The 24,611-nt window shown below is 45.9% G+C and overlaps 1 protein-coding gene across 1 annotated transcript; it reads left to right on the top strand.

Annotated features, from left to right (window-relative positions):
• Nucleotides 1–408: 408 nt before the first annotated feature.
• Nucleotides 409–17,757, top strand: LOC119169506 (uncharacterized). The gene is made up of 4 exons (XM_075885212.1): nucleotides 409–869; nucleotides 1,016–1,864; nucleotides 3,757–3,861; nucleotides 17,359–17,757. The coding sequence occupies exons 1-4, from the start codon at nucleotides 717–719 to the stop codon at nucleotides 17,755–17,757; spliced, it is 1,506 nt and encodes a 501-aa protein (XP_075741327.1). The 5' UTR covers nucleotides 409–716.
• Nucleotides 17,758–24,611: the final 6,854 nt, after the last annotated feature.

Here is a 24,611-nt window from a genome sequence, read left to right as displayed (position 1 = left end):
CCCTAGCAAAAGCCCGCCAGCCCGTGCTGGCGCACTTACAGTGCGCGACACTCTACAACCAAGCTCCTTACGAGAACCCGCAACGTGTTTTCAACGACTCCCTGTGTACAGCAACGAGGTCTCAGCCCAATATCGTCAGCACGGAGCCAACACCACCTAGATTTTTTAAGGCCCCTCCACGAATTCTCCTTTGACGCGTGACGTCACCACACTACGACGGCGGGAGCAACCGGTGCGGTAGCGCCATCTGACGGCAGCGGCTGCCGTTCCTGCTCGAGCGGCAGCCAGCCGCCGTTCATGCTGATTACTGTGAGCCATGGTTTCGTAGACAAAATGAAAAATACTTAATTTAACTCTTTTAGAAAATAAAAAAAATATAAAAAAAAGTGAGGAGTATTTTGTTTTATTTTTTTTAAACTGTGTAATTTTTAAAAGTTAAATTGAGTAGTTTTTTTTGTAATCTTTCGAAAGAAGCATTTCAGAAAGGGCATCACTATTGCTGTAAACATCACCATCGTCGTGTTTTTCTTTTCATTTGAGTGCTTTGTTTGCACCGTGGCACGTGCGTTTCATATGCATTACGTGCTGTTTCTCCGTTCTTTCCTTGCCATTTGCTGAAGCTTTGTTGACGGCCGTGATTACTTGAAGGGAACTACTGGACAACGTCCGAGAAAGTGATGTGTGCCTGTGTGACAGTTACTGAGTGATTTGTGAAAATGCCTGGGCACTGTTGTGTTCCCGGCTGCCGCGGGAATTACGACGGAGAAAAGACTGTGCGAGTCTTCACTTTCCCAGCTGATGCCGACAGAAGGAGGAGGTGGTTGAAAGCCATTCCGCGTGCCGACTTTGAACCCGGAAAGCGCTCAGTGGTAAGTCTAAAACGCGTGATATTTATTGCGCGACGTTTTTGTGGTGACGTATTGAACTATGCTAGTTTTAAGTTATGAATTTGCTGTTTCGCTCATGAAATTAACTGTCTTAATAACGCTAACATTATTTGGGTTTGGTTTTACAGGTCTGCGAGCGGCACTTTAGAGAGTCAGACATTCTGACTTCCTCTAAGTATGTGGACTCAAAAACCGGCAAAGTCGTCGAGGCAAAACTGAAGATCGCTCGACTCAGCTCCGACGCCGTTCCCAGTGTATTCCCGAACTGTCCAGCGTACCTTTCCGCGCCCGCCGCTACGTCGCGAGAGGCGCCCGCTGAGAAAAGGATGCGCCTTGAAGCAGCCTCTTTACGAGAAGCCATCGCCAATTCACTTGAGACACATGAGGAGGAGGAAACAAAGCACAAGTTTGACACCTTCCAGGCTCTACTGGAATGCCTTCCTCAAATGAAGCTTTCGAACTTTTGGAGTGTTATTTCTAGACCTGCGTGCATTCATTTTCTGAATCTTGCTCTTGAAGACGCCCCTCGTGTTTTGCTGTCAATAACGGTCTTAGAGGATCTCACGGTGAAAGTTCATTGCCAAGATGTGCAGCTTACTACGATTGATGGCATTGGTGCCATCCCTCACAAAGTGAACGACATTCGTTGTTTGACACGCCTGCTAGATTCTGTAGAGTCCTTACATGGAGAACTTTCCTGTAAGCATGAAGACAAAATTGAGGGTTTGCTCAAGTTGGCATTTTCTCTGCTTGAAGATGCCTCAAACTGTGAACTGGCAGATGTTGAACGACTCAATGCCATCCGTTTTTTGAAAGAGCAAGTTTCTCTTCTTCTCGTCAGGCATAGCAAGCAATCTCGGTATTCTCCAGAGTTCCTGGTACTTTCGAGCATTTTATTTACAATTTCTCCGCATGCCTATAGATTCTTGCGCAGTACCGGTAATGTTAGGCTGCCCCATCCATCCACTATACGTCGTGTGTGTTCTTTTTTTATGCGAGAGTTTAGAAACTGATTTTTCATTGTATTTTCATATTCTGCATCTTTTCTTGTGTGTACTGAGAAATTTGTGGCAGCCTTCACGTAATGTATTTTCATATTCTGCATCTTTTCTTGTGTGTACTGAGAAATTTGTGGCAGCCTTCACGTATTTCATATGAGTTATTGTTGTAGCAGTTTGATAACCTTTTGCTGGCTGTTTCTTTTTCCTAAAATAAAACATGACTTGTCAAAATCGCGTGCGTGGTCCTTAAAAATTATTACGAACGTGTTTTCGTACACCTGCGCATCGATACAAAATCAGTAATGATATGCCTGAATGTTACTCGTTATACGATCAAGGAAACCAGAAGAAACATTCATTTAAACTCTGTGCAATTAAACCACGATTCTGCGACCGAGTAAAACGTTTATTGGAGCCGACTGAAAAAAAAAAACGTCACTGGCCCTTCCTCAGCTTCGAAAGCCTTCAGGCGCACGCGGAACTGCGTCGGAAAGCTGTGTGCACGCGCAAGCCGAACCTCCAGAGCCGTCGTAGTGCGGTGACGTCATGGAGCCGTGGAGGGGCCTTAAAAAATCTAGGTGGTGTTGACGGAGCTCATCGCGGCGGCGAAGACAGGCGAGCCCTCGATGAGCAAGCGTACAGGAGGCCGACGGCAATGGCGGCCAATTTCCAGGCCGTTGCAAAGCACAGGCGAACTGAAGACGCCGAAGCTGACCTTCGCGATGCATTTCGTGCGTGCGATATACAACACGACCGAGCCCGTTGACGGCAAGCGCGATCCGTATCACACACGCGGCAAGTAGAGTAGAAACAAGAATATAACCTACTTGCCTTGGAATCCAGCGCTGTTTTCTGCCCTGAGTCGGACTGAAGTTTACATCCGATAGGCCTGCTGTCTTCTCGGTCGTCATTTCGGCCGTCCCAACATTTGCTGTCGTGTGTTTGTCGTGACTATCTTGTAGCCAGAGATATACAGCGCGGCGTGGTGACCTGTCAAGGCTTGCTCCAGACTTCATGGGTGCAGCGAAACGCTAAAGCAGCAGCCCGCGCTCATCCAGGCGTACACACAAGCACCACGTCGTAATTCTTAGATCATCGAATCCAGGCGGCCCTGATCGAGCACTCCGAGCGCGACGCTACGCGACCGCCGCTGGCAAATACGGGGAAAGACTGTGCCATCAGTGGAGGAGAAGGACATGGGTTCTGAGTAGAAGGAGGCTTGGTCACCTTGGAACCGCTTTTCGCGATGTCTGCAATGCTCGGGCATTTCATCCTAGTGGAGACTAAGTGGTTTCGCGCTGCACGTTTCCCTCTGTGGTTGCTCCTCAACGGTCTATCCGTTCATCACGCGCGCCTATTAGACTCCGTTACTCCTTTTCGTGTAATTTTGTCTTAGACTGTATAATGTTTTTGTATGTGAAAGTTAACTACAACAGGCTCACCATTCCTAGGAACTGTCTTATTCTCAAGTACAAGGGATATTGTACTGCAGTGGAGGTGTAGTGAATACAGCGAGCTTATACCACAATCGCAAAGCATGGTTTTGACATTGTTTCAACGAGAAACTCCTCCGAGCGTGGCTCTCCTTGCGATACCAGAACACAGCCGCGCGCCGGCTCGCGATAACATCTCTTCGACGTGGTCACGTGATGTATGTACGTGGCGCCTCAATAACGCGGTCCCTGCAAGGTCGCGCATTCCTGACGCTCGCCAGGCAACATGTACGCTTGTCACGGCAAAACGTCGCATCGAGGACTAGTTAGAAACGACCATGTTGAACGGCGATTTGCGACACCAGGACGTGTATTCGTTGCTCTATTCTGATCAGCTAACCTGTGGTTGCGTGAATTCGGACATTATGCCACCAGACGTTTGCACAAGGTGTCGTTAACTTCACTGCTTCGAGTCACCATTGTGTCGGAGGTTTCCCACCAAGCTGCCCAGCGAACAAGAGTTGTGGATTTCGCTATCAGGTGAGTCCTATCTTACGGCTCTCGGGAATTTTCCCCTCCCTCGGCCTCTTCGACTGCCGACAAAATGCTCATGCCTTAAATGGTTATGCTACTTCGAAGTCGCATAGAGGCTTACTGAAAAGCGGCATTTTTTTTAGGCGCGCGGATTTGCTGTGCTTGCGAATTTTGTGCAGCGGTGTCACGTGCCCCTGACCGTGAAGTTGGTTACCAGAGGTTTAGCGGTGTGGGCTTGATAGCTGCTGTCACGCGTCGTGTTACAGTACGCATTGCGTTATAGTTGACGAAAATTCCTCTGCGTCCCGGGTGAGTGACCTACAAAACTGCGAATCCCATCTTCTTCGTTGCAGTTGCGTTATCAGGCGACGCGACCGAAGTTCAGCTGGCGTGTTCTGTGTAGAGAAACAAGCCACTTTGATTAGCAGGAGTGTGACAGCTGGGCTTTATCTAATTGCAATAATTCACATATAACTATTAGCGCGGCATATTCTGCCCACAGCGTTTATTTTACCGTTTGCAGGTCTTGTGCCGGCAGTAGTTGCTCAAGGTACGTCCAGCTTGGTGTCCTTTTGGCCCTCGCTAATTTCGCAGTGTCCGTTAGTGATTTTCTCGTCCCAGTTGGCCGCCAATGACCTATGCTGTGGCGCATCATGGCTCTTGCTATTCGGCTATCAGAAAAAAAATGTATTAAAAAGAACAAAACGGAAACACCATATGGAAGAGATCGCCTAATTGGAGCGACCCCGAGGGATGCACAGCGCGTAGGCACGGGCGCTAACTCAGCCCATAGGGCGAAAAGGGACGAAGAAGCTGCCTTCCCTGTAACGGTTTCGCAAGAGTGCCGGCACATCAACTTTGAGCGGTATAATGATGATGATGTTTGATGTTTTATGGCGCAAGGGCCATTTCACGGCCAAAGAGCGTCAGTTGATGATGATGTTTGATGTTTTATGGCGCAAGGGCCGTTTCACGGCCAAAGAGCGCCAGTTCATCTTGCTAAAAAAAATGGACAATGATTGTGATAAGCGGCTGTATAAGGGCCATAAAATTCCTCGCGGTAAGGCGGGTAAAAACATACAAGTAATAAAATCATGACCATGCCGTGAAAGGTGTGTGTGGTGCGAATAATGATGATGATATATGGTGTTTTTTGGCGCAAGGGCCATTTGATGGCCAAAGAGCGCCAGTTCATGCGACAAGGAATGTGGACAATGATTGTGATTAGCGGCTGTATAAGGGCCATAAAATTCCTCGCGGTAAGGCAGGTAAAAACATACAAGTAATAAAATCATGACCATGCCGTGAAAGGTGTGTGTGGTGTGAATAGATAACAAAAGATGGTGATAATAAAAAACGATGGTGTATATGTATGGCATTAGCACAAGTGCCTCACTGGTTCATACCCTTGCGTGCAAGGGCCGTGAGGCAAGTGCGTTCCTGTGTAGCCACCGCAGCAAAAACCTCCCTGGAGAGGTCGTGCTATGGGATGCCCGGGTATATGATATGAAAATTACGAATTTCTTTTAAAAACGCTAACAATGATTTATGACTAAAAAGCGGTTCCCTACCAACGAACATTGCAGGGTGTAAAGGTATATGTTGTCGGTAGGGTAATGGAAAATGCTGTTTTCTTATAGTTTCCAAGTGTTTACACTGGATTAACACGTGAAGGACGGTTAATGGTTCACCACATCTGTCACACAATGGTGGATCACCACCGGACAAAAGATGTGTGTTTGTCGTGTATATGTGTCCTATCCTGAGTCTTGTTAGTGTTACCTCTGTTAGACGTGATTTTGATACTGGTGGCCAATGGCCAAGGTGTGGCTTGATAATGTGTAGTTTGTTTTGTGTGTGTGTATCCCACTTGCTCTGCCAGTAGTCCCTGAGTTTTCGTTTGAGAGACGGCTTAAGATCAAGGGCCGGGATTGATGTCGGTGTAATGGCGGTGCTTTCGTGGGCGGATGCAGCAAGCTGATCCGCCATCACGTTGCCTTGAATCTCACGGTGCCCTGGCACCCAGCAACAACAACATGTCTGTTGAGTGTGTAGAGGGTGCATAAAATGGAGTAAAGTGAAACGAGGACAGGGTTTTTTTGTTTTTAAGGACTGTGCAGAGCCGTTACCACACTGACGGAATCTGTATAAATTACTGCTTTTTGTATTTCTGATTGTTTCATGTGTTTAGCTGCCACAAGTATCGCGTAAGCTTCCGCTGTGAAGATACCTGTGCCTGGATGTAGAGGGCCAGCATCCGAAAAGGAAGGGCCAACAGCAGCGTAGGACACAGAGGAGTTAGACTTAGAGGCATCTGTAAAAAACTCAGGACGTGTGTATTTGTGTTGAAGTTCCAAGAAGTATGTTCGAATATGAGCAATGGGCGCATGTTTAGTAACTTCTAAAAAAGACACATCGCAATCTATAGTCTGTCACTGCCACGGTGGCGGGTATGCTACAGGAGCCATTAAACTGTGTTCGAGTGACACTGCAGTGTCCTCAGCTAGACCCTTCAGGCGAACTGAGAAGGGCTGCCTCATTGAAGGCCTGTTTTGGAAAAGAATGGAGCTCGACAAGTCATTAATAGTAGAGTATGAGGGGTGCCTCTTGTCTGCCTTCACCTTAAGGAAATATACAAAGGACATGTAGATTCTTTGCAGATGAAGCGACCACTCATTTGACTCAACGTAAAGGCTTTCTACGGGGCTGGTGCGAAAAGCACCCGTAGAAAGGTGGATGCCCGAATGGTGCACGGGATCCAGCATCTTCAAAGCACTTTGAGTCGCAGACTGATAAACAATGGCCCCATTATCTAAGCGGGTGCGAATTAGGCTTCTATACAGGTTCATGAGGCATTTCCTGTCACTACCCCACGTAGTACGAGACAACACTTTTATAACATTCATGGCTTTTAAACATTTTGTTTTTAAATACTTTATGTGGGGTACGAAGGTCAACTTGTTGTCCACGATTAAGCCTAAGAATTTATGCTCGGCTTTGACGGACAGACGTTGCCCGTTCAGTCGAATGTCAGGTTCCGAGTGCATGCCTCTCTTTCGAGAGAACAAGACACACGTGCTTTTTTGTGGGTTAAGTCGAAATCCGTTTTCATCTGCCCATTTCGAGACCTTATTTAAACCCAGCTGAACCTGCCGCTCACACATGGCCAAGTTGCACGACTTGAAGCCAAGCTGAGCGTCGTCGACATATGTACAATAGAACATATTGCGGGGAATGGACAAGTGCAAAGAATTCATTTTGATGATAAAAAGTGTGCAACTAAGCACACCACCTTGTGGCACGCCTGTTTCCTGGACAAATGTTTGAGAGAGCACACTGCCCAGACGGACACGGAATGTCCGGTTTGACAGGTAACTTTCGATTATATGAAACATTCTTCCGCGCACGCCAAGGTGTGACAGGTCTCTTAGAATTCGGACACGCCATGTTGTATCATAAGCCTTTTCGATATCGAGGAACACAGAGAGAAAATAATGTTTATGGACAAAGGCGTCTCTGATCTGTGCCTCGATACGAACAAGGTGGTCTGTGGTGGATCTACTCTCTCGAAACCCGCACTGAAATGGGTCGAGCAAATTGTTTGTTTCAAGAAAGTGTACTAGTCGGCAGTTTATCATTTTTTCGAAGACTTTACACAAGCAGCTTGTAAGTGCAATATACCTATAACTTGAAGCTAAAGAAGGGTCCTTGCCCTCTTTCAAAATGGGAATAATAATAGTCTCTTTCCAGGAGGTAGGGAAGGTGCCAGAAAACCAGATAGCATTGTACAAACAAAGTAAGGTTTTTCGTGTTTCTGCTGGTAGGTTTTTTATCATTTCATACACCACACGGTCAGAACCTGGGGCTGAAGTACTGCAGGAGTTTATAGCTGTTCGGAGCTCCGCTAGACTGAAAGCTTGGTTATATGTTTCGTATCTAGTGGATTTGTGTTCGAGTTTCTGCTTTTCTAATCTTGTTCTGTATTTTTGGAAAGTGTCAGTATAGTGGGATGAGCTGGATACCCGTTCAAAATGTGCCCCGAGGAAGTTTGCCTGATCTTCCAAGGTATCACCCTGAGTGTTTACGAGTGGAAGTGTGTGTACTTGTTTTCCTGTTATCCTACCGACCATGTTCCAGACTTCAGCCTCCTGCGTGTATGAATTGATCCCTGACAAAAACTTCTGCCAGGTTTCTCTTCTGGCCTGCCGACGCGTTCTCCTGCCTTGAGACCTTATTTTCTTAAAGCTCTCAAGGTTTTCCGCTGTCGGCGAGTTTCGCAGTAACCTCCATGCCCTGTTCTGTTCCTTTCACGCATTACGACACTCTGTGTTGCACCATGGGACGTGTCGCTTGCCGGGCTGTCCAGATGTTTGTGGGATGCATTTGCCAGCTGCGTTAATAAGGAGAGCTGTGAAGTACTGCACAGCTTCATCTATGCTTAGTCCACATATGTCAGTTCAACATAACTGAGCATTGTTATGAAACTCTTCCCAGTCGGCTTTGTGTATAAGCCATTTGGGAACTCGTGGAGGACATTCGTATGGTGTTTGTGTACTCAAAACAACAGGAAAATGGTCACTTCCGTAGGGATTATTTAGAACTTTCCATTGGAGTAATGGTAGAAGTGAAGGAGATGCGTTGCCGAGATCTATGGAAGAGTAGGTTTTGTTGGCAAGGTTATAATATGTTGCCTCTTTCCTTTCAACAGACAGGCACCGGAGGAAAAAAGGAACTGTTCAATGAGACGACCTCGTGCATCGCAGCGAGAATCACCCCATAGACTGCTATGAGCATTCAGGTCACCAAGGACCAGATAAGGTTCGGGTAGTTGGTCTATTAAGGACTCGAATTCTAGTTTTCCAAGACGGTGGTCTGGAGGTATGTACAGAGAGCAGATGGTGACGAGCTTGTTGAAAAGAACTGCTCGAACAGCCACTGCCTCTAGTGTTGTTTGCAGTGGTGAATGTGTGAATGCTACTTTTTGATTAACAATAATGGCTACACCGCCGGATGATGCCGCAGCATCATCTCTGTTCTTTCAGAAGAGAACATACCGACGCAAAAAATCCGTGTTTTTAGATTTTAAATGAGTTTCCTGTATACACAGCACTTTCGGCGAATGTTTGCAAAAGAGCTCTTGAACATCATCGAGGTTTCTAAGGAGTCCTCTGACGTTCCAATGTATTATTTCTGTTGCCATATTGGAGGTAACGTAGTGTTGTGTGTAAGGAAAAATGGGTGTGTCTGCTTCTTAAGCTAAGCGTTGAGACTCAAAGGACAGAGCCGTCGCCGGGCCCTGTTATTGGCTTTTTATTTCTTATGGCGCGCTCCAGAGAGCTACGCCGATCTTTCTGCACCAGTGGTACCGTGGTGTCCATTGCCTCCTCAGAGGCACTGCGTGCCCGCATTTGCGAGCTGATTTTTTGGGCTTGGGACATCGCCTGGTGAGACGAGGCCTTCATATCGGCCAACCCTGGGGTCTCCTTCACCTCGGGGGGCGAAACCTTCGGTCCTCTTGGGCTAGAGGTCGAAGGAACCTCCTTTGGTGCTGGGATACCCTGGCCGCTGCAAGAGCTTGCAGCGGCTGTGGTTGTCGCCGTGGGGACGAGTGGCAGGACAGCCTTGGCTGTTCCCGCCGTGGGTGGGGGCATTGGCGACTGCCTGGGCACACTGTGCCTGGCATTGGCAGTTGCCGCAGGCCGTTGTAGTGCTGCCCCCTGTTGCACTACATCGGCGAACGATGGTTTGTTTGTGAAAATACCAGATACTTGTTGACGGGCTTCTCGGAAAGTAATGTTTTGTGTGATTTTGATTGTAACGATTTCTTTTAACTTTTTCCATGTTGGACAGGTTCGGGAGTATGCGCGATGGGCACCATCGCAGTTTGTGCAGTGGGCCCCATCCTCCACCTTACACTCGTCCGTAGCGTGTCCTGTGGTGGCACACTTTCCGCAGGTGAGTTGGCCGCGGCAACTCTGAGAGCCGTGACCAAAACGCTGGCATTTGAAGCAACGTCGTGGGTTGGGAATGTAGGGTCTCACATTCAACTTCAAGTATCCTGTTTCGAGATGTTCAGGCAGGGTACTGGTGCAAAATGTCACAATTATGTGTTTTGTTGGGATTTCCTTCTTATCACGCCCAATTTTGATTCTTTGTACTTGTGTCACCTGCTGGTCCTTCCAGCCCTCGAGGAGCTCACTTTCAGTCAGAACAAGCAAGTCTTGATCAGATACAACGCCTCGGGAAGTGTTGAGTGAGTGGTGTGGTGTAATTGAGATAGGTATGTTTCCAATGATTGATTTGTGGGGTTTAACGTCCCAAAACCACCATATGATTATGAGAGACGCCGTAGTGGAGGGCTCCGGAAATTTTGACCACCTGGGGTTCTTTAACGTGCACCCAAATCTGAGCACACAGGTCTACAACATTTCCGCCTCCATCGGAAATGCAGCCGCCGCAGCCGGGATTCGAACCCATGACCTGCGGGTCAGCAGCCGAGTACCTTAGCCACTAGACCACCGCTGCGGGGCAAGGTATGTTTCCAAACGATTCTAGTTTTGAAAGGTTTTCATACTGGCTCTGACTTTTTACCTCGAGGAGGAGATCACCACTGGCCATTCTTGTAGCCTGGTAACCTGGTCCAAGTGTAGTGGTGAGGCATTTGGAAACAACGAAAGGCGAAATAGTTCTGGCGTTCTTTTCAGTGGTTTCACAATGGATTACATGGTAGCGGGGAAAGGTTTCTTTCGGTTTGCTGAAATAATTGTAAAAGTCTTCGGTGCGCCCTCTCTTCGAAAGAGGACGATCGTGCAATAAAGGGAGAGAAGAAAAAGCCATAAACTAAATGTGAGTTCGGCAGCCATGCCAGCCGCCCACCATGCATCCCAACACGGGGACGTGACAAGTCCTAATTATATATGAGGCATGTCAACGTCAGCTGTACACAGCCGCTATAACCAAATATATTGTGCCCAAGACAGAGCACATACACAAGGTTAACCCTTGCCGCCAGGAAAAATCGGAAGTAAATGGAAGAGAGAAGAAGACAGGATAGATTTAAAGATGAGAAAAGACTAAGATGTAGAGAGAGAGAGAAATAGGAAAAGGCGACTACCGGTTTCCCCTGGGTGGGTCAGCCCAGGGGTGCAGTCTATGTGAAGCCGGGGCCAAAGGGGTGTGTTGCCTCTGCCGGTGGGCCTTAAAGGTCCAATCACCCAGCATTGGCTCAACCCCCAGGATCCCCTTTTCCCCGGACACGGCAAAGCCACGCACAGCTAGGCGTGGGAGGGAGCCGAAACTCCCCCGTTAGCTCGGGTCTGTGGTGTCGCTACACACCAAACGCCTACTTGCGCAGGCGCCCCTGCGGGCGATGATTTAATGGACGGCGTTATACTGATGGGTGTGTCTCCAAACGTTGTGAGGGTGTTCAGTTTATTGAATTGGTCTTTGTCACGTATTTCAAGGAGTAGATCTCCACTGGCCATTTTGGTAGCCTTGTACCCGGCACCGTCGTGGGTTGGGAATGTAGGGTCTCACATTCAACTTCAAGTATTCTGTTTCGAGATGTTCAGGCAGGGTACTGGTGCAAAATGTCACAATTATGTGTTTTGTTGGGATTTCCTTCTTATCACGCCTAATTTTGATTCTTTGTACTTGTGTCACCTGCTGGTCCTTCCAGCCCTCGAGGAGCTCACCTTCAGTCAGGTCAAGCAAGTCTTGATCAGATACAACGCCTCGGGAAGTGTTGAGTGAGCGGTGTGGTGTAATTGAGATAGGTATGTTTCCAAACGATTCTAGTTTTGAGAGGTTTTCATACTGGCTCTGACTTTTTACCTCGAGGAGGAGATCCCCACTGGCCATTCTTGTAGCCTGGTAACCTGGTCCAACAACGAAAGGCGAAATAGTTCTGGCGTTCTTTTCAGCGGTTTTACAATGGATTACATGGTAGCGGGGAAAGGTTTCTTTTGGTTTGCTGAAATAATTGCAAAAGTCTTCGGTGCGCCCTCTCTTCGAGAGAGGACGATCGTGCAATGAAGGGAGAGAAGAAAAAGCCATAAACTAAATATGAGTTTGGCAGCCATGCCAGCCGCCCATCATGGAGCCCAACACGGGGACGTGACAAGTCCTAAATTTATATGAGGCATGTCAACGTCAGCTGTACACAGCCGCTATAACCAAATATATTGTGCCCAAGACAGAGCACATACACAAGGTTAACCCTTGCCGCCAGGAAAAATCGGAAGTAAATGGAAGAGAGAAGAAGACAGGATAGATTTAAAGATGAGAAAAGACTAAGATGTAGAGAGAGAGAGAAATAGGAAAAGGCGACTACCGATTTCCCCTGGGTGGGTCAGCCCAGGGGTGCCGTCTACGTGAAGCCGGGGCAAGGGGTGTGTTGCCTCTGCCGGGGGGCCTTAAAGGTCCAATCACCCAGCGTCGGCTCAACCCCCAGGATCCCCTTTTCCCCGGACACGGCAAAGCCACGCACGGCTAGGCGTGGGAGGGAGTAGAAACTCCCCCGTTAGCTCAGGTCCGTGGTGTCGCTACACACCAAACGCCTGCGGGGTCGCCTCAGTCGAGGGAGACATCGACGAGTCTCATAGACTACACGACTTGGCAAGGGGACATGCGGAGACAAGAGAGAGGCTACTGCAGAGTCAGCGCAAAACAACGGTCCGATACGACAAGAAGCGGCGAACTCCGAGGTTCATAACGGGGGGACCTCGTCCTGCTTGAGTTGAGCGCTCGAGGCCCTATAGACCCTCGCTATGAAGGTCTGTTCGAGATAACGGCCCTCGTCGGAGGAAACAGGGCCGAGATCCAAAGAGTACCCCACACACCGGGCATGATCAACCAAAAGATCGTGAACGTGGAGCAGCTTCGTAGATATAAGGAGCCGCTCCTAGAAGTTACGGAACCATCGCCATCTAACAACACGCACGCCTGAGGACAAACGCAATTTTCGGGAGGGCCGTGTCAGCGGCACTCGAGTTCGCACAGCTGAATTCTCCGGCAGTGTCTCATTCTCCGGCAGCGCCTCCTTCTCTGGCAGCATCTCCGTGCTTGCTCAAGAAACGCTGCACTGCGTTAACGTGGACTCCGAGCCCTGAGCGCGTCCACTCGACGCGGTTGCCCATTGGTTCAACGAACATTCAAAAAACAAAAAGTGAGCCTTCGAGCCGGGATCGCAGAGCGACGCACCGCAGAGCGAGCCGAGACGCGAGTGGCGTCGGACGTATCCGATCGAGCTCCTGCACCGAGTCCAGTTTCCTTTTACATGTAACCACTGCCGATTCACCTGTAACTTAGCACAATACAGTTTTTCTTAAAATTTGAACCTTGCCTTGACAACATTCTTTCGTACATCGCTGACACGGGGGATGGACAGGTGCAAGGAATTCATTTTAATAATAAAAAGTGTACAACTAAGTACACCACCTTGCAGTACTCCCGTTTCTTGCACAAATGTTTGCGAGAGAATATTGCCCACATGGACACGGAATTTCCGATTGGACTAGTAACTCTCGATTATGGAAAGCATTCTACCGCGCACACCCAGGTGAGACAAGTCTCTAAATATGCCAAAACGCCATGTTGTATCGTAAGCCTTCTCGATATCGAGAAACACTGGGAGGAAGTATTGTTTGTGGACGAAAGCGTCTTGGATATGTGCCTCGATACGCACCAGATGGTCGGTGGTGGATCTACCCTCTCGAAACCCACACTGAAATTGGTCGAGCAGATTGTGTGTTTCAAGGAAATGTAAAAGTCGGCGGTTTATCATTTTTTCAAAAAGTTTACAAAGGCAGCTGGTTAGCGCAATGGGCCTATAACTTGAAACTGAGGAAGGGTCCTTGCCCTGTTTCAAAATAGGTATAACAATAGCCTCTTTCCAGGAAGCAGGGATGGTGCCTGAAAGCCAGATAGCATTGTATAGAGAGAGTAAAGTTTTTCGCGTTTTGAGCGGCAGGTTTTTTAACATTTCATACGTGACACGGTCGTAGCCTGGGGCAGAGTTACTGCAAGAGTTTAGTGATGTTTGTAGTACAGCTAAGTTGAAAGGTTGGTTGTATGCCTCGTAATTTGTGCACTTGAATTCTAGTTTCTGCTTTTCTATCTTTGCTTTGTATCTTTGGAAAGCTTCAGTGTAGTGTGACGAGCTAGACACCTGCTCGTAGTATGCACCGAGGAAGTTCGCTTGATCTACCAGGCTGTCACCCTGTGTGTTTACGAGTGGGAGTGAGTGTACTTGTCTTCCTGCTACCCTACTGACCATGTTGCAGACTTTAGCCTCTAGTGTATATGAATTTATCCCTGATAAAAACTTGTGCCAGCTTTCTTTTCTGGCCTGCTGACGCGTTCTCCTGCCTCGAGATTTTATTTTCTTAAAGCTCTCAAGGTTTTCCGCTGTCGGCAAGTTCCGCAGCAACCTCCATGCCCTGTTCTGTTCCTTTCGCGCATTCTGACACTCAGTGTTCCACCACGGAACGTGTCGTTTGCCGGGCAGTCCAGATGTTTGTGGAATGCAGTTGGTTGCTGCGTCAGTTAGAAAGGCCGTGAAGTACTGCACAGCTTCATCTATGCCTAAACTGCATATGTCAGTCCAACTTGGGTGGGTAATCTTTTGCAATTGTTACCAGTCGGCTTTGTTTACCAGCCATTTGGGAACAAGTGGAGGACATTCATATATTATTGGTGTACTCAAAACTAAAGGGAAATGGTCACTTCCATATGGATTATTTATGACTTTCCACTGAAATAATGGTACAAGTGAGGGAGATGCGATACTGAGGTCTATGGAAGAGTAAGTTTTGTTGGCAAGGTTATAGTATGTTGCCTCTTTCTTATTCAACAGACAAGCACCTGCTGAAATGAGGTATTGTTCAATGAGACGACCTTGTGCATCACAGCGAGAGTCACCCCACAGACCATTATGTGCGTTCAGGTCCCCAAGGACCAGATAAGGTTCAGGTAGTTCGTCTATTAAAGACTGGAACTGAAGTTTTTCAAGACATTGGTGCGGAGGTATGTACAAAGAGCAGACTGTGACAAGTTTGTTCAGAATAACTGCTCGAACAGCCACCGCCTCGAGGGAAGTTTGAAGGGGTAATTGTGTACATGCTATACCTTAACTAACTATAACTGCTACACCACGGGATGGTGGCATGGCATCATCTCTATCCTTTCGGAAGATTACATAGTTACGTAAAAAGTTTGTGTTTGTTCGTTTTAAGTGTTTCTCTTGTACACACAGCACTCTAGGATTGTGTTCATGGAGGAGTTCTTGTAAGTCATCGAGGTTTCGAAGAAGGCCTCGGATGCTCCACTGTAATATTTCTGTCTGCATATTAAAAGAAGAGATGCTGCTGTGTATACAGAGTATCCTGTGTTAAAGTGAGCTCGTTATTTCAGGTGGCAGGACGGTTGTCCGGCCCCGTTATTGGTTTTTTATTTTTCTTGGCACGCTCCAAGGAGCCGCGCCGCACTTTTGGTACCAAGGGTACCGTTGTATCCATTGCCTCCTCAGAGGCACTGGGTGCCCGCACATGCGAGCTGGTGGTTCGAAATTTAGGCCTCGCCTGGTGAGGGGAGGCCTTGAGACCAGAGGACCCTGGAGTCTCCGGCCTCAATTCGCTAGGAGGTGGAGTAGACTGAACTACTACCACCTTGGGGGCAGGCACCACAGCCGACGGCTCGCTCTCTGCGCTGGCCGAAGGAGTGGAGAGGGCTGGTGCGGCGTTGCCCCCTGACGCGCCGCATCAGCATATGTTTAGCCGTAAAATGGCGACACTCTTCTTCTTGCTTCTTTGAATGTGATGTTTTCTTTGACTTTAAGAGTGATTATTTCTTTTTCTTTCTTCCAGTTAGGACACGAACGCGAATACGCTGCGTGTTCCGCGTCACAATTCACACAGTGAGGCATAGTAACAGTTATCAGATGGGTGGCCGCGGCTACCACATCTTGCACAAGTTTCCTGACCCCGGCAGTTCTGCGAGCCATGACCAAATCGTTGACATTTATAACACCGTCTTGAATTGGGAATGTAGGGACGGACTGAGTTGGATGTAGCTTGTGTATATAGATGAAGGCAGTGTGCTAGATGCGAAAGTGAGTATTAAATGTTTGGTAGGTATTTCTTTGTTATCGCGTCTGATGACGATTCGTTTCACATCTGTGACATTTTGCTCTTTCCACCCTTCAAGCAGTTCCTGTTCAGACATTTCAAGAAGGTCTGCTTCTGAAACAACTCCACGTGAGGTGTTCATTGATATATGAGGTGAAACAGATACGGGGGTATTACGAAATGCTACGAGAGTGCCAAGTTTTTCATAGTGGTGTTTTTCAGGCAGCTCAAGGAGGTCTCCACTAGCCATCTTTGTAACCTTGTATCCTGGGCCAAAGAGCTCAGTCAGAGATTTAGCAACAAGGAATGGAGATATGGCTGTGGCTTGTTTTGTTGGGTTTTCGCAGTGCACTACATAGAATTTTGGAAAGCATTGTGTGGGTTGGCTGAAAATTGATATTTCATCGGTGCGTCCTCTCTTAAGCGCTTCCGATCTAGGAGACGGGGAAATGCAGGTGTTCCCATAGTAGTGTACTTTTTTCGGCAGAAATGGCGACCACCCACCATGGAGCCCAACCAGGGGACACTGAAGCCATTAATAGCATAAGGCTGCAGACGCCAGCCGTAGATTGCCACTATAACCAAATATAACTACTCAAGGTTGAGTAATTACACAAGGTTAACCCTTGCCACCAGAAAAATTGGAAGTGAACAGAAGAGAGTAGAAGACAGGACAGATAAATAGTGAGAGATAAAGACGAAGATGTAGGGAGAGAGAGATAGGAAAAGGCGGCTGCCAATTTCCCGTGGGTGGGTCAGCCCAGGGGTGCCGTCTACGTGAAGCCGGGGCCAAAGGGGTGTGTTGCCTCTGCCGGGGGGCCTTAAAGGTCCAATCACTCAGCATCAGCTCAACCCCCAGGATCCCCTTTTCCCCGAACACGGCAAAGCCACGCACGGCTAGGCGTGGAAGGGAGTAGAAACTCCCCCGTTAGCTTGGGTCCGTGGTGTCGCTAGACACCAAACGCCTACTTGCGCAGGCGCCCCTGCGGGGAAGCTGTTGTTTCATTTAAGGTTTTTAAACCCAGCCATAGAAGTGAGTTCGACGACTCCTTCGCTTCGCTATGTGGCTAACTCTCTGCCCCAAGTCATCCCACCCTGCGATGTGTCATCACTCACCGATGAGTGGAACTCCCTGATCTGTGAAACCAGTGACTGAGAATCGTCACCTAATGTAGTCACTCATTGGGTGAGCGTGTTCTCACTACAGACGCCTGCTGGGCAGGCTAAGTACCCGAAGGTCACCAAGCTTGTGAAAGCAGTCTTGTCGCTACCTCACGGTAACGCAGACTGTGAACGAGGGTTTAGTGAAAACAAACAGACAGTGCACCATCGAAGCACATTGTCTATAGCAAGCATTTCTAGCCTTGGGCAAACCAAGGACTTTATGAAAAGGTACAGTGGAGATGCTACAAAGGTGCCTCTCACCAGGGACATCCAAAGAAGTGTTGAAAAGTCCCACAAGGTGTACCAGGAGCGAATTGAACGAGAAAACGCTGCGACGTCCCAGAAGCGAAAGCATGAGGAGGAGGAGCTAAGTGAACACTGCGAGCGAAAGAAGCTGATCAACGAGAAGTCAAGCCTCCATCAAAACCGACTGTCGTCTCTCAAAGCTCTGCTTGCAAGTTCACAAGAGATAAGCGAAGGTCTGGCTGCCAAAGACATGGACAAAGTGGAGAGTGGCGATTTTTTGCTGGGGGATGTGAACTCTAAACTGCCCTCTGTGCTTGAGCGAATCAAAGCAGTGGACTTGGCTCTTCAGTCTATGAAGGCAACCTGAATCCTTGTGAAAATGGTGTTTGTGTGCACATCTCATTACGTGGCTGGGTTGTGTTTTTGTGTTTAGCGGCAAGGTGCTACAAGCCAATTGCCACCTGTGGTTCTTTTGGCACTGATGTTTACTCTTGTACATTGTCGTCGTGATCTATGTAAGTGGTGTTGCAGCAAAGTGCAATGGTTTGGTTCAGTACACATAAAGCTTTTCCCCCATGATGTTGTGCTTTCCATCTGTTTTCGACTGAAATTATTAGCTTGTCTAAGGCAACTACTGTTTCTAGTGTCTGCCCTTCTATTTTTATTTGCGGAAGTTCAGCGAAAAATTTTTTGGTTTATTGCACTCCTAAACAATTCTGGCCAATTCTATTTTTGTAGCAGTTTTTGGATTACTTGCTAATAAAAGTGCGCTCAGCCGCATTATTTAAGACCATCACTGCGCTCCAAGACTGCTCCGAAATAGCCCCTAAATTGCTCCAAACCTGCTCGAAAATGGGATTTTTCTGCTCCAAAGCTGCTCCAAAATAAGACTTTTGCTGCTCCCGTGCCTGCTCTAAAAAGCTAGACCCTGCTTCCACCCCTGGAGATAAGAAAAGGCGACTGCCGATTCCCCCGGGTGGGTCAGCCCAGGGGTGCTGTCTACGTGAAACCGGGGCCAAAGGGGTGTGTTGCCTCTGCCGGGGGGCCTTAAAGGTCCAATCACCCAGCGACGGCTCAACCCCCAGGATCCCCTTTTCCCCGGTCACGACTAGGTGTGGGAGGGAGTAGGAACTCCCCCGTTAGCTCGGGTCCGTGGTGCCGCTACACACCAAACGCCTACTTGTGCAGGCGTCCCTGCGGGGAATTTCAAAGAAGCTGCTGAGCAAAGTTTCACCATTACAGTAAAGAAATAATCTTAGCTAAAGAAGACAATGTTTGTAAAAGTGTTGCAGCATCAAGCATTCATGGAATGGAATGGAATGAAAAACATTTGTACTTATGGAATGAAAAAAACATTATTTTCAAGCATTTATCATCCAATTTTTTGTACTGCACACCATGAAGCTGCCTCAGCATGAATACTGTACAAGACTGATTGTTAGGATACTTTCACAGAGTCCAAGAGAACAAAATTTAGTTGTCTTATAGCTGTGCATGAATGTGCAATTAACACGAAGCCATGGACACTTTTAAAGTAGTTGCCATAATAGCGGGGTTGCATTCCTTCTTGGCTTCCCTCTTTTCTTCCTGACACTCAGTTGATTGGCTTTTCTTACCTCCTGGCTGAGTGCTTCTGCTTACTGTGAGAGGAAGAAAAGCAGGGAATGCATGTTCACTCCAAGTGACGCATGCATAAAATTGGGCTTTCATCACGCGTGTTATTATTCAGTTGCTAGTGGAGCCTGTGTGGTTTCTTTGTGTGCCTTTAAGAGGCGTGCCCTGAAATTTAAGACGTTATAAGCCACAGGTCCAACCACTGATGTAATCATCAAGACATGGCCGTCAAGTCGCTCAAATTCTTGCATGCCATCGTTCACTCAGTTAACCGTCTCTCCGATAACAGCTATCTTACGTATGCTATGCCAACCGTTACTCGCAATAATCATGCCCTAAACCTCGCCCCTTTTCACGCACACACCAATCTATTCAAATTTAGCTTTTTTCCTAGAACCATAGAACAATGGAATTTACTGCCGGGCGAGATTAGGAGTGCACCGATAAATCAATTCCTGCCTTCTCTTAGAAGTCGTATCTAACCAATAGTTCCTCGCTTTGTTCTATTAATATGTACGCCCCGCAGTGCCCATTCATTGGATGTTTATTTTTGTACTGAATGGAATTGCCATGTATATTGTATTTTGTTCGTGTGTTATTTTGTAGTGTGTTTCCGGAAGTGGTACTTTTGTAATTCTCTGCTCTGTTTTTTTTTTTTTCACCCACTCCTGCCATAGCCCTTAATGGGCTGCAGTATGTGAATAAAAAAAAAAAGTGGTAGTGAGAAAGAATTGCTGCCAGTAGTCCAGAGATGTCTTTGACCTCAAGGCCACAGCCCAGAGACTCTGCAGGTATGTAGCATTGTCATGTAGTATAAATGACAATTTAGTGCTTGAAACAGAGGCCTTGCTTTCTGAATAATTTCTCTGCTGTGAAAACTTGAGCAGATTAAAAGCAGCATCTTCTCAGAAGCACTCTGATTATGTGAACTAAATCACACTGTCATCCCAAGTGCATAGTATGTGAATGCATCCCCATACATACAAAGCACGCAAAGGTAGTTATGATTATTATAAAAGCAATATTATTAATAATAAAAGCTTACCAAATGTATTGGGAAGAAATATGCAGACCATTAGCATGTATAAATCCTTCAAAAAATTAAAATAACCGTTGTATGCCAGTAAAATGAGGCGTTTTCACCACCGTTTCCCGTAGTATCACAAGAATTCTCCTTTCCTAAAAGCTCATATTATGATCTTTTTAGCTGTGATGACAACAGCACCAAGTTCACACTTCCAGACTTGAGTTTTTAAAATGCTAGTTTGAACATTAGCAGCAGTATTAATTCCCTTGTGACAGCCATAACTGTTGACTCCTTGTTTGAAGATATGATAAAGCACACAATGCAAGACAACATTGAGACTGCCCTTGAGCTTAAGCTAGTCATTCTCTACATCCGGTTTTTTCTAACTTGAAAAAATTTTGCAACTACCCATCGCGGTGCTTCTATCATGATGTTGGACTTAAACTAGTTGGACTGTACCCTCAACTGGAATTTGCATGCGGCAGTGGCCATGTAAGTATAGCTGCACCATTTTTACTCTTATTTTGTTATGTGCTAGAGCACATCATTTACCTAAGTACATGCATTTGCATAATAATCGCTAAAAGCTCCTAAGATGCATGTAGCCTTAAAGCCAATATGGTTGTGATAATACCTCAGCAACTGTTTTTGGCACCAGTCCACAAGGTACATATATATGTGGCATTGACTTGTGTGAAGCAAGCACAATTAAAGAAGCACTGACATCAAATCTACTCATTTCAAGTTTTTTGCATCAACGAGTAGCTATAGACCCCCTAGTAGCAACTTGCGACCTGAAACGTGACTGAGGGACGAATAACTATCTTTTTCATTGATTTATATCACTGGTATCTTGTACAATTTAAAATAAAACAGTCTGATATCCCGTCAATTTCAGCGTTGGCACCAGTGGCGCTACGTGCGGTTGACTCCAGATTGTGTTAGAGCTGACCACTTCTCCACAGCAAAGAGTGACGTCAGGCTGAGCTGCTGCACAAACATTTCGTCTGCTAGGCACACACAATCAGTCATACCTTCTCACATGCTTTGCAGTCGTCGCCCAACAAAGTGTCGACGTGGGCTAAATACGACAGGCTGGAGCTTGCAAATTCTGTGATAATAATGTAGTTATTATATATGGTAGCCTCCTGAGTTTTCAACTGCACGGTCTTCATTATTTCGACGTTGCAATATCAAACATTTGATGTGCTTTTTGGAAGAAAGAAGTGTTTCAAAACTTGGTAATTTACTCAGTAAACAAGGCTATCACAATAAACTAGACCAATAACTACGTAGTAAACTAAACACAGATGTTATGTACCCCTTGAAGTAAAGTTGTGATAAATATTCATGGATATGCCAATTTATAGCTGTTAGTTCACTCAGAAATGTTTGACAATCAATAACTTTAGTTTAGACATGTTTAGACAGTTTAGACATCCATTCTTATTTTATCACACTCAAGTCCAATTCCAGAGTGAGATTTGCTGTGTTACATTGAAAGTCTCTTAGACTTAGAAAAATTCAGGACCAGTTACAAGCGATCAGACAAGCTGAACATGCCACTAGCGCCGAAGGACTCATATTCGCTGCTTAAGAGCTTCAATTACTCTGCAGTATCAATTGAAGTTTTTTTGCTTCCTCTCTTCGCAGAAGGGAAGCATAACATTCTGTGTATTATAAAACCATATTTTAATATAAAAATATCTGCCAAATTCAAAGCAGCCCATGAATATTCATTGACTTAACAAGTTTCACTAAAATCAATCCAGAGTTGAAAAAAAATGAAAAGCAGGAGCTGCAGCGAAAAAATGGCAGAATTTCTTATTGTGAAAACTTTATGCACAGAATTCCTGGCTCTCGCATCTCAGAAATAATCTTAAAAAATGAGCAGCGCGAGCTGCAAGTGGATCGAGTGATGAGTGCCAGGGAAAAGTATGGAGCAGGGTCAAAAATAATAGCTGTGAAGGGCATCGTGCTGGCAGAAAACAGTGTTAATGATATTTTGGTAAGTACTTCTAAACTTTTAGTTTGCTTATTTAGAATAGTTACCATGTTATTTGAAAATGCAGATGCAAAGCCGACAACCACAGGTGAAGATGAAACAAGCCTTGTGCAGCATGAAGCATGGCTTACATCAGAATGGACAAAGCCAGAAAATGCAGAGCAAGTACGCTGCGGTCTGGGTCTTACACACTTACAAAGGATGAAAAGCTTGTGCCAAATGAAGGCAATTAATGCACTTGAGAGATACCCGAACTTGCTTGAGAGCGAATAGGTCAGTCACCTATGGCATCACTGACCACACACAAGAGAAGAAGGGGGGACAAACTGCACAACGCTGCAGTTTGTCCCCCTTCTTCTCTAGTGTTCGTGTATTCATGCGCTATGTCAAAATATCTTCCTGTACTGCACGTACTGGCCCGGCTTTCACTGCTTCTCCAGTGTTGCCTATGTTCTCAGTCATATTCTCTGTTACTCATTTGGCTTATAATATCAGCCTAGAGTGCACACCTGTTGGTGCAAGTTTTTGCACATTAGCTTTATGTTGGCTGATGTCACTGACTTCTAAAATGGCATATGACTGGTGAAGGGCTAGTGAGTAGTACTTGGAGCCTTCAAGAACTGCAGGGCGCCATTGTTGATTGTGCACTGCATGACTGTGTTCTACATTTTATGCTTGGAATTTTACAGAATGGAGATTTTTGAACGTCGAATCAGCATGACAAATACTGTTATTCACTTTAGTAGCTAACATGAATTCAAGTTCTGCAGGTCGTACCATGGGTGAATGCAATCAGCATCATCACAAAGTGTGCTAACTGCTGATGATGCATTCGGTAGCAATAATGAAACAGCACTTATAACTTGACTGTTCAAATACAGCATCATTTCTAGTGATAACATCACACTATATTGAGCACTAGATAATATTGTCAAGTCCCTAGATGGTTCTGCACTTTATCGCAGTGATCTGTTATCTATTTCCAGTTTTTGTTTTTGCTTAGGCATTATTTTAACGTGCACAGCAATTATGGAAGAAGCACAGGTTGGCTTACGGTAGTCAGAAAATCATTTTGGAAAGAAGTGTCTGGTCTTTTCTTTTTCAAGAAACAATAAAAGCGTTCAGTGTACTGTAAATGCTTGGCTTGATTTCCTTATGATGCATTCAGCTTTGAAAATTAGTAAAGTTCACTCTTTAAGCCATACATTTGCTCGCTTTCAGATATTTCGGATAAGTTTTCTATTCCAGCGGGATTCATGGATAACATCCGCCGTTTTCTCCTTTGGTTGAATTATCTTTGTAATTATATGGTTCTTAGAAAGTAAGTTCCTCTGTTCTTTGTGCTTATGAATATGTTCGAATACTTTCGTAGTTGCTTTCATGAAATCAACCTCCTGGTCAAGAAAGACGGGCTAAGTGTCATTGAAAAAGCTTTCGAGAAAATGCTCTGCCTCATTGTAAATAGTACAATAATGGCCATTAGGAAAGATTTGAAGCAAGTCTTGCAAGTGGAATCTTCATATACAAGTTCCATGCGTCGAAAGCGTAAGTTTCATTTTCAAAAAGTTACTTTATTTAGTTTTATCAGCAGACTGACACAACAAAAACATTGACTAGTATTGTCTTGGCACACAGTCACAGAAGCACTTGTGACAGGTGAGCTTGTGATAATTTATTATGAATAAACAAGAGAAGGGGTATGTTAGATGCACTTTTCTCTTTCTTAGGATGTTAATGAGAACTAGCAAACTAGCCAATAAAAGTATAGGGGAGGTTCTTAGAGGTCAATATATCGTAAAGGGGAAAAATAAAGTGGATGACGAGACAACTTTTCACCGGAATGGACCAAGTTTGCGACCTTCCAATAACGTGTGCGAAGCTCTGTCGTGGTGGTCATCCTGCAATTCACTGTATGATGCACATGTGTGCAGTTTAAATGGGTGAGTGCCAGTCAGTTCCGCAAGTAGCCATGACAGCAATTGCCTATACTCAGTACACCACCCATACTTTCTTTTGCATTAGTTCTAATCAAGCATGGATACAAGGCCACATGATAGCAAAAGCAAGCAGTTAAACATTATAAATTTTGCCATATTTAGCTTCTGTCTTTACACCAATTAACACATGACATGTACAAAAGTCACATTTGCATAAAGTCAACAAATGCATGATGTAAATCGGTATCCTGTTTATTTACAAGCAGACAAAATAAATTCATATCTTCGTGATCGCAGTTCACGCCTGTGATAGGTATGACAGTGACTTCCTTGTTTTGTTCTGCTTTGTCCTTTTAACCCTTTGCAGTACGGAACCTTTTCCTGCCTGCAATATATTTTGATTCGAAATTAAAAGACTCATACTTGAAGTAAAAAGTTTACCTAGTTTCTTACAGGTGGCGCATTGGAGTCCAAAATACACCAAAAATAAGGCCCCATGCTGCAGTTGACTATGCTGTTTCCGTTTCTGAGCTTGGTTTATATGTACTGACAAGGGACTTTGCGAAAAAATTCACTACATGCACGTATTTATTATTCTCTATTCTTTGACGTTTTTTTTTCATTGTGTCTCTTCAGGA

Source organism: Rhipicephalus microplus, chromosome 2 (assembly GCF_043290135.1).
Source record: "Rhipicephalus microplus isolate Deutch F79 chromosome 2, USDA_Rmic, whole genome shotgun sequence".
In the NCBI taxonomy this organism is placed as follows: domain Eukaryota; kingdom Metazoa; phylum Arthropoda; class Arachnida; order Ixodida; family Ixodidae; genus Rhipicephalus; species Rhipicephalus microplus.
The sequence above is the reverse complement of the archived record's forward strand: the minus strand, read 5'-3'. Positions and strand labels throughout refer to the sequence as shown.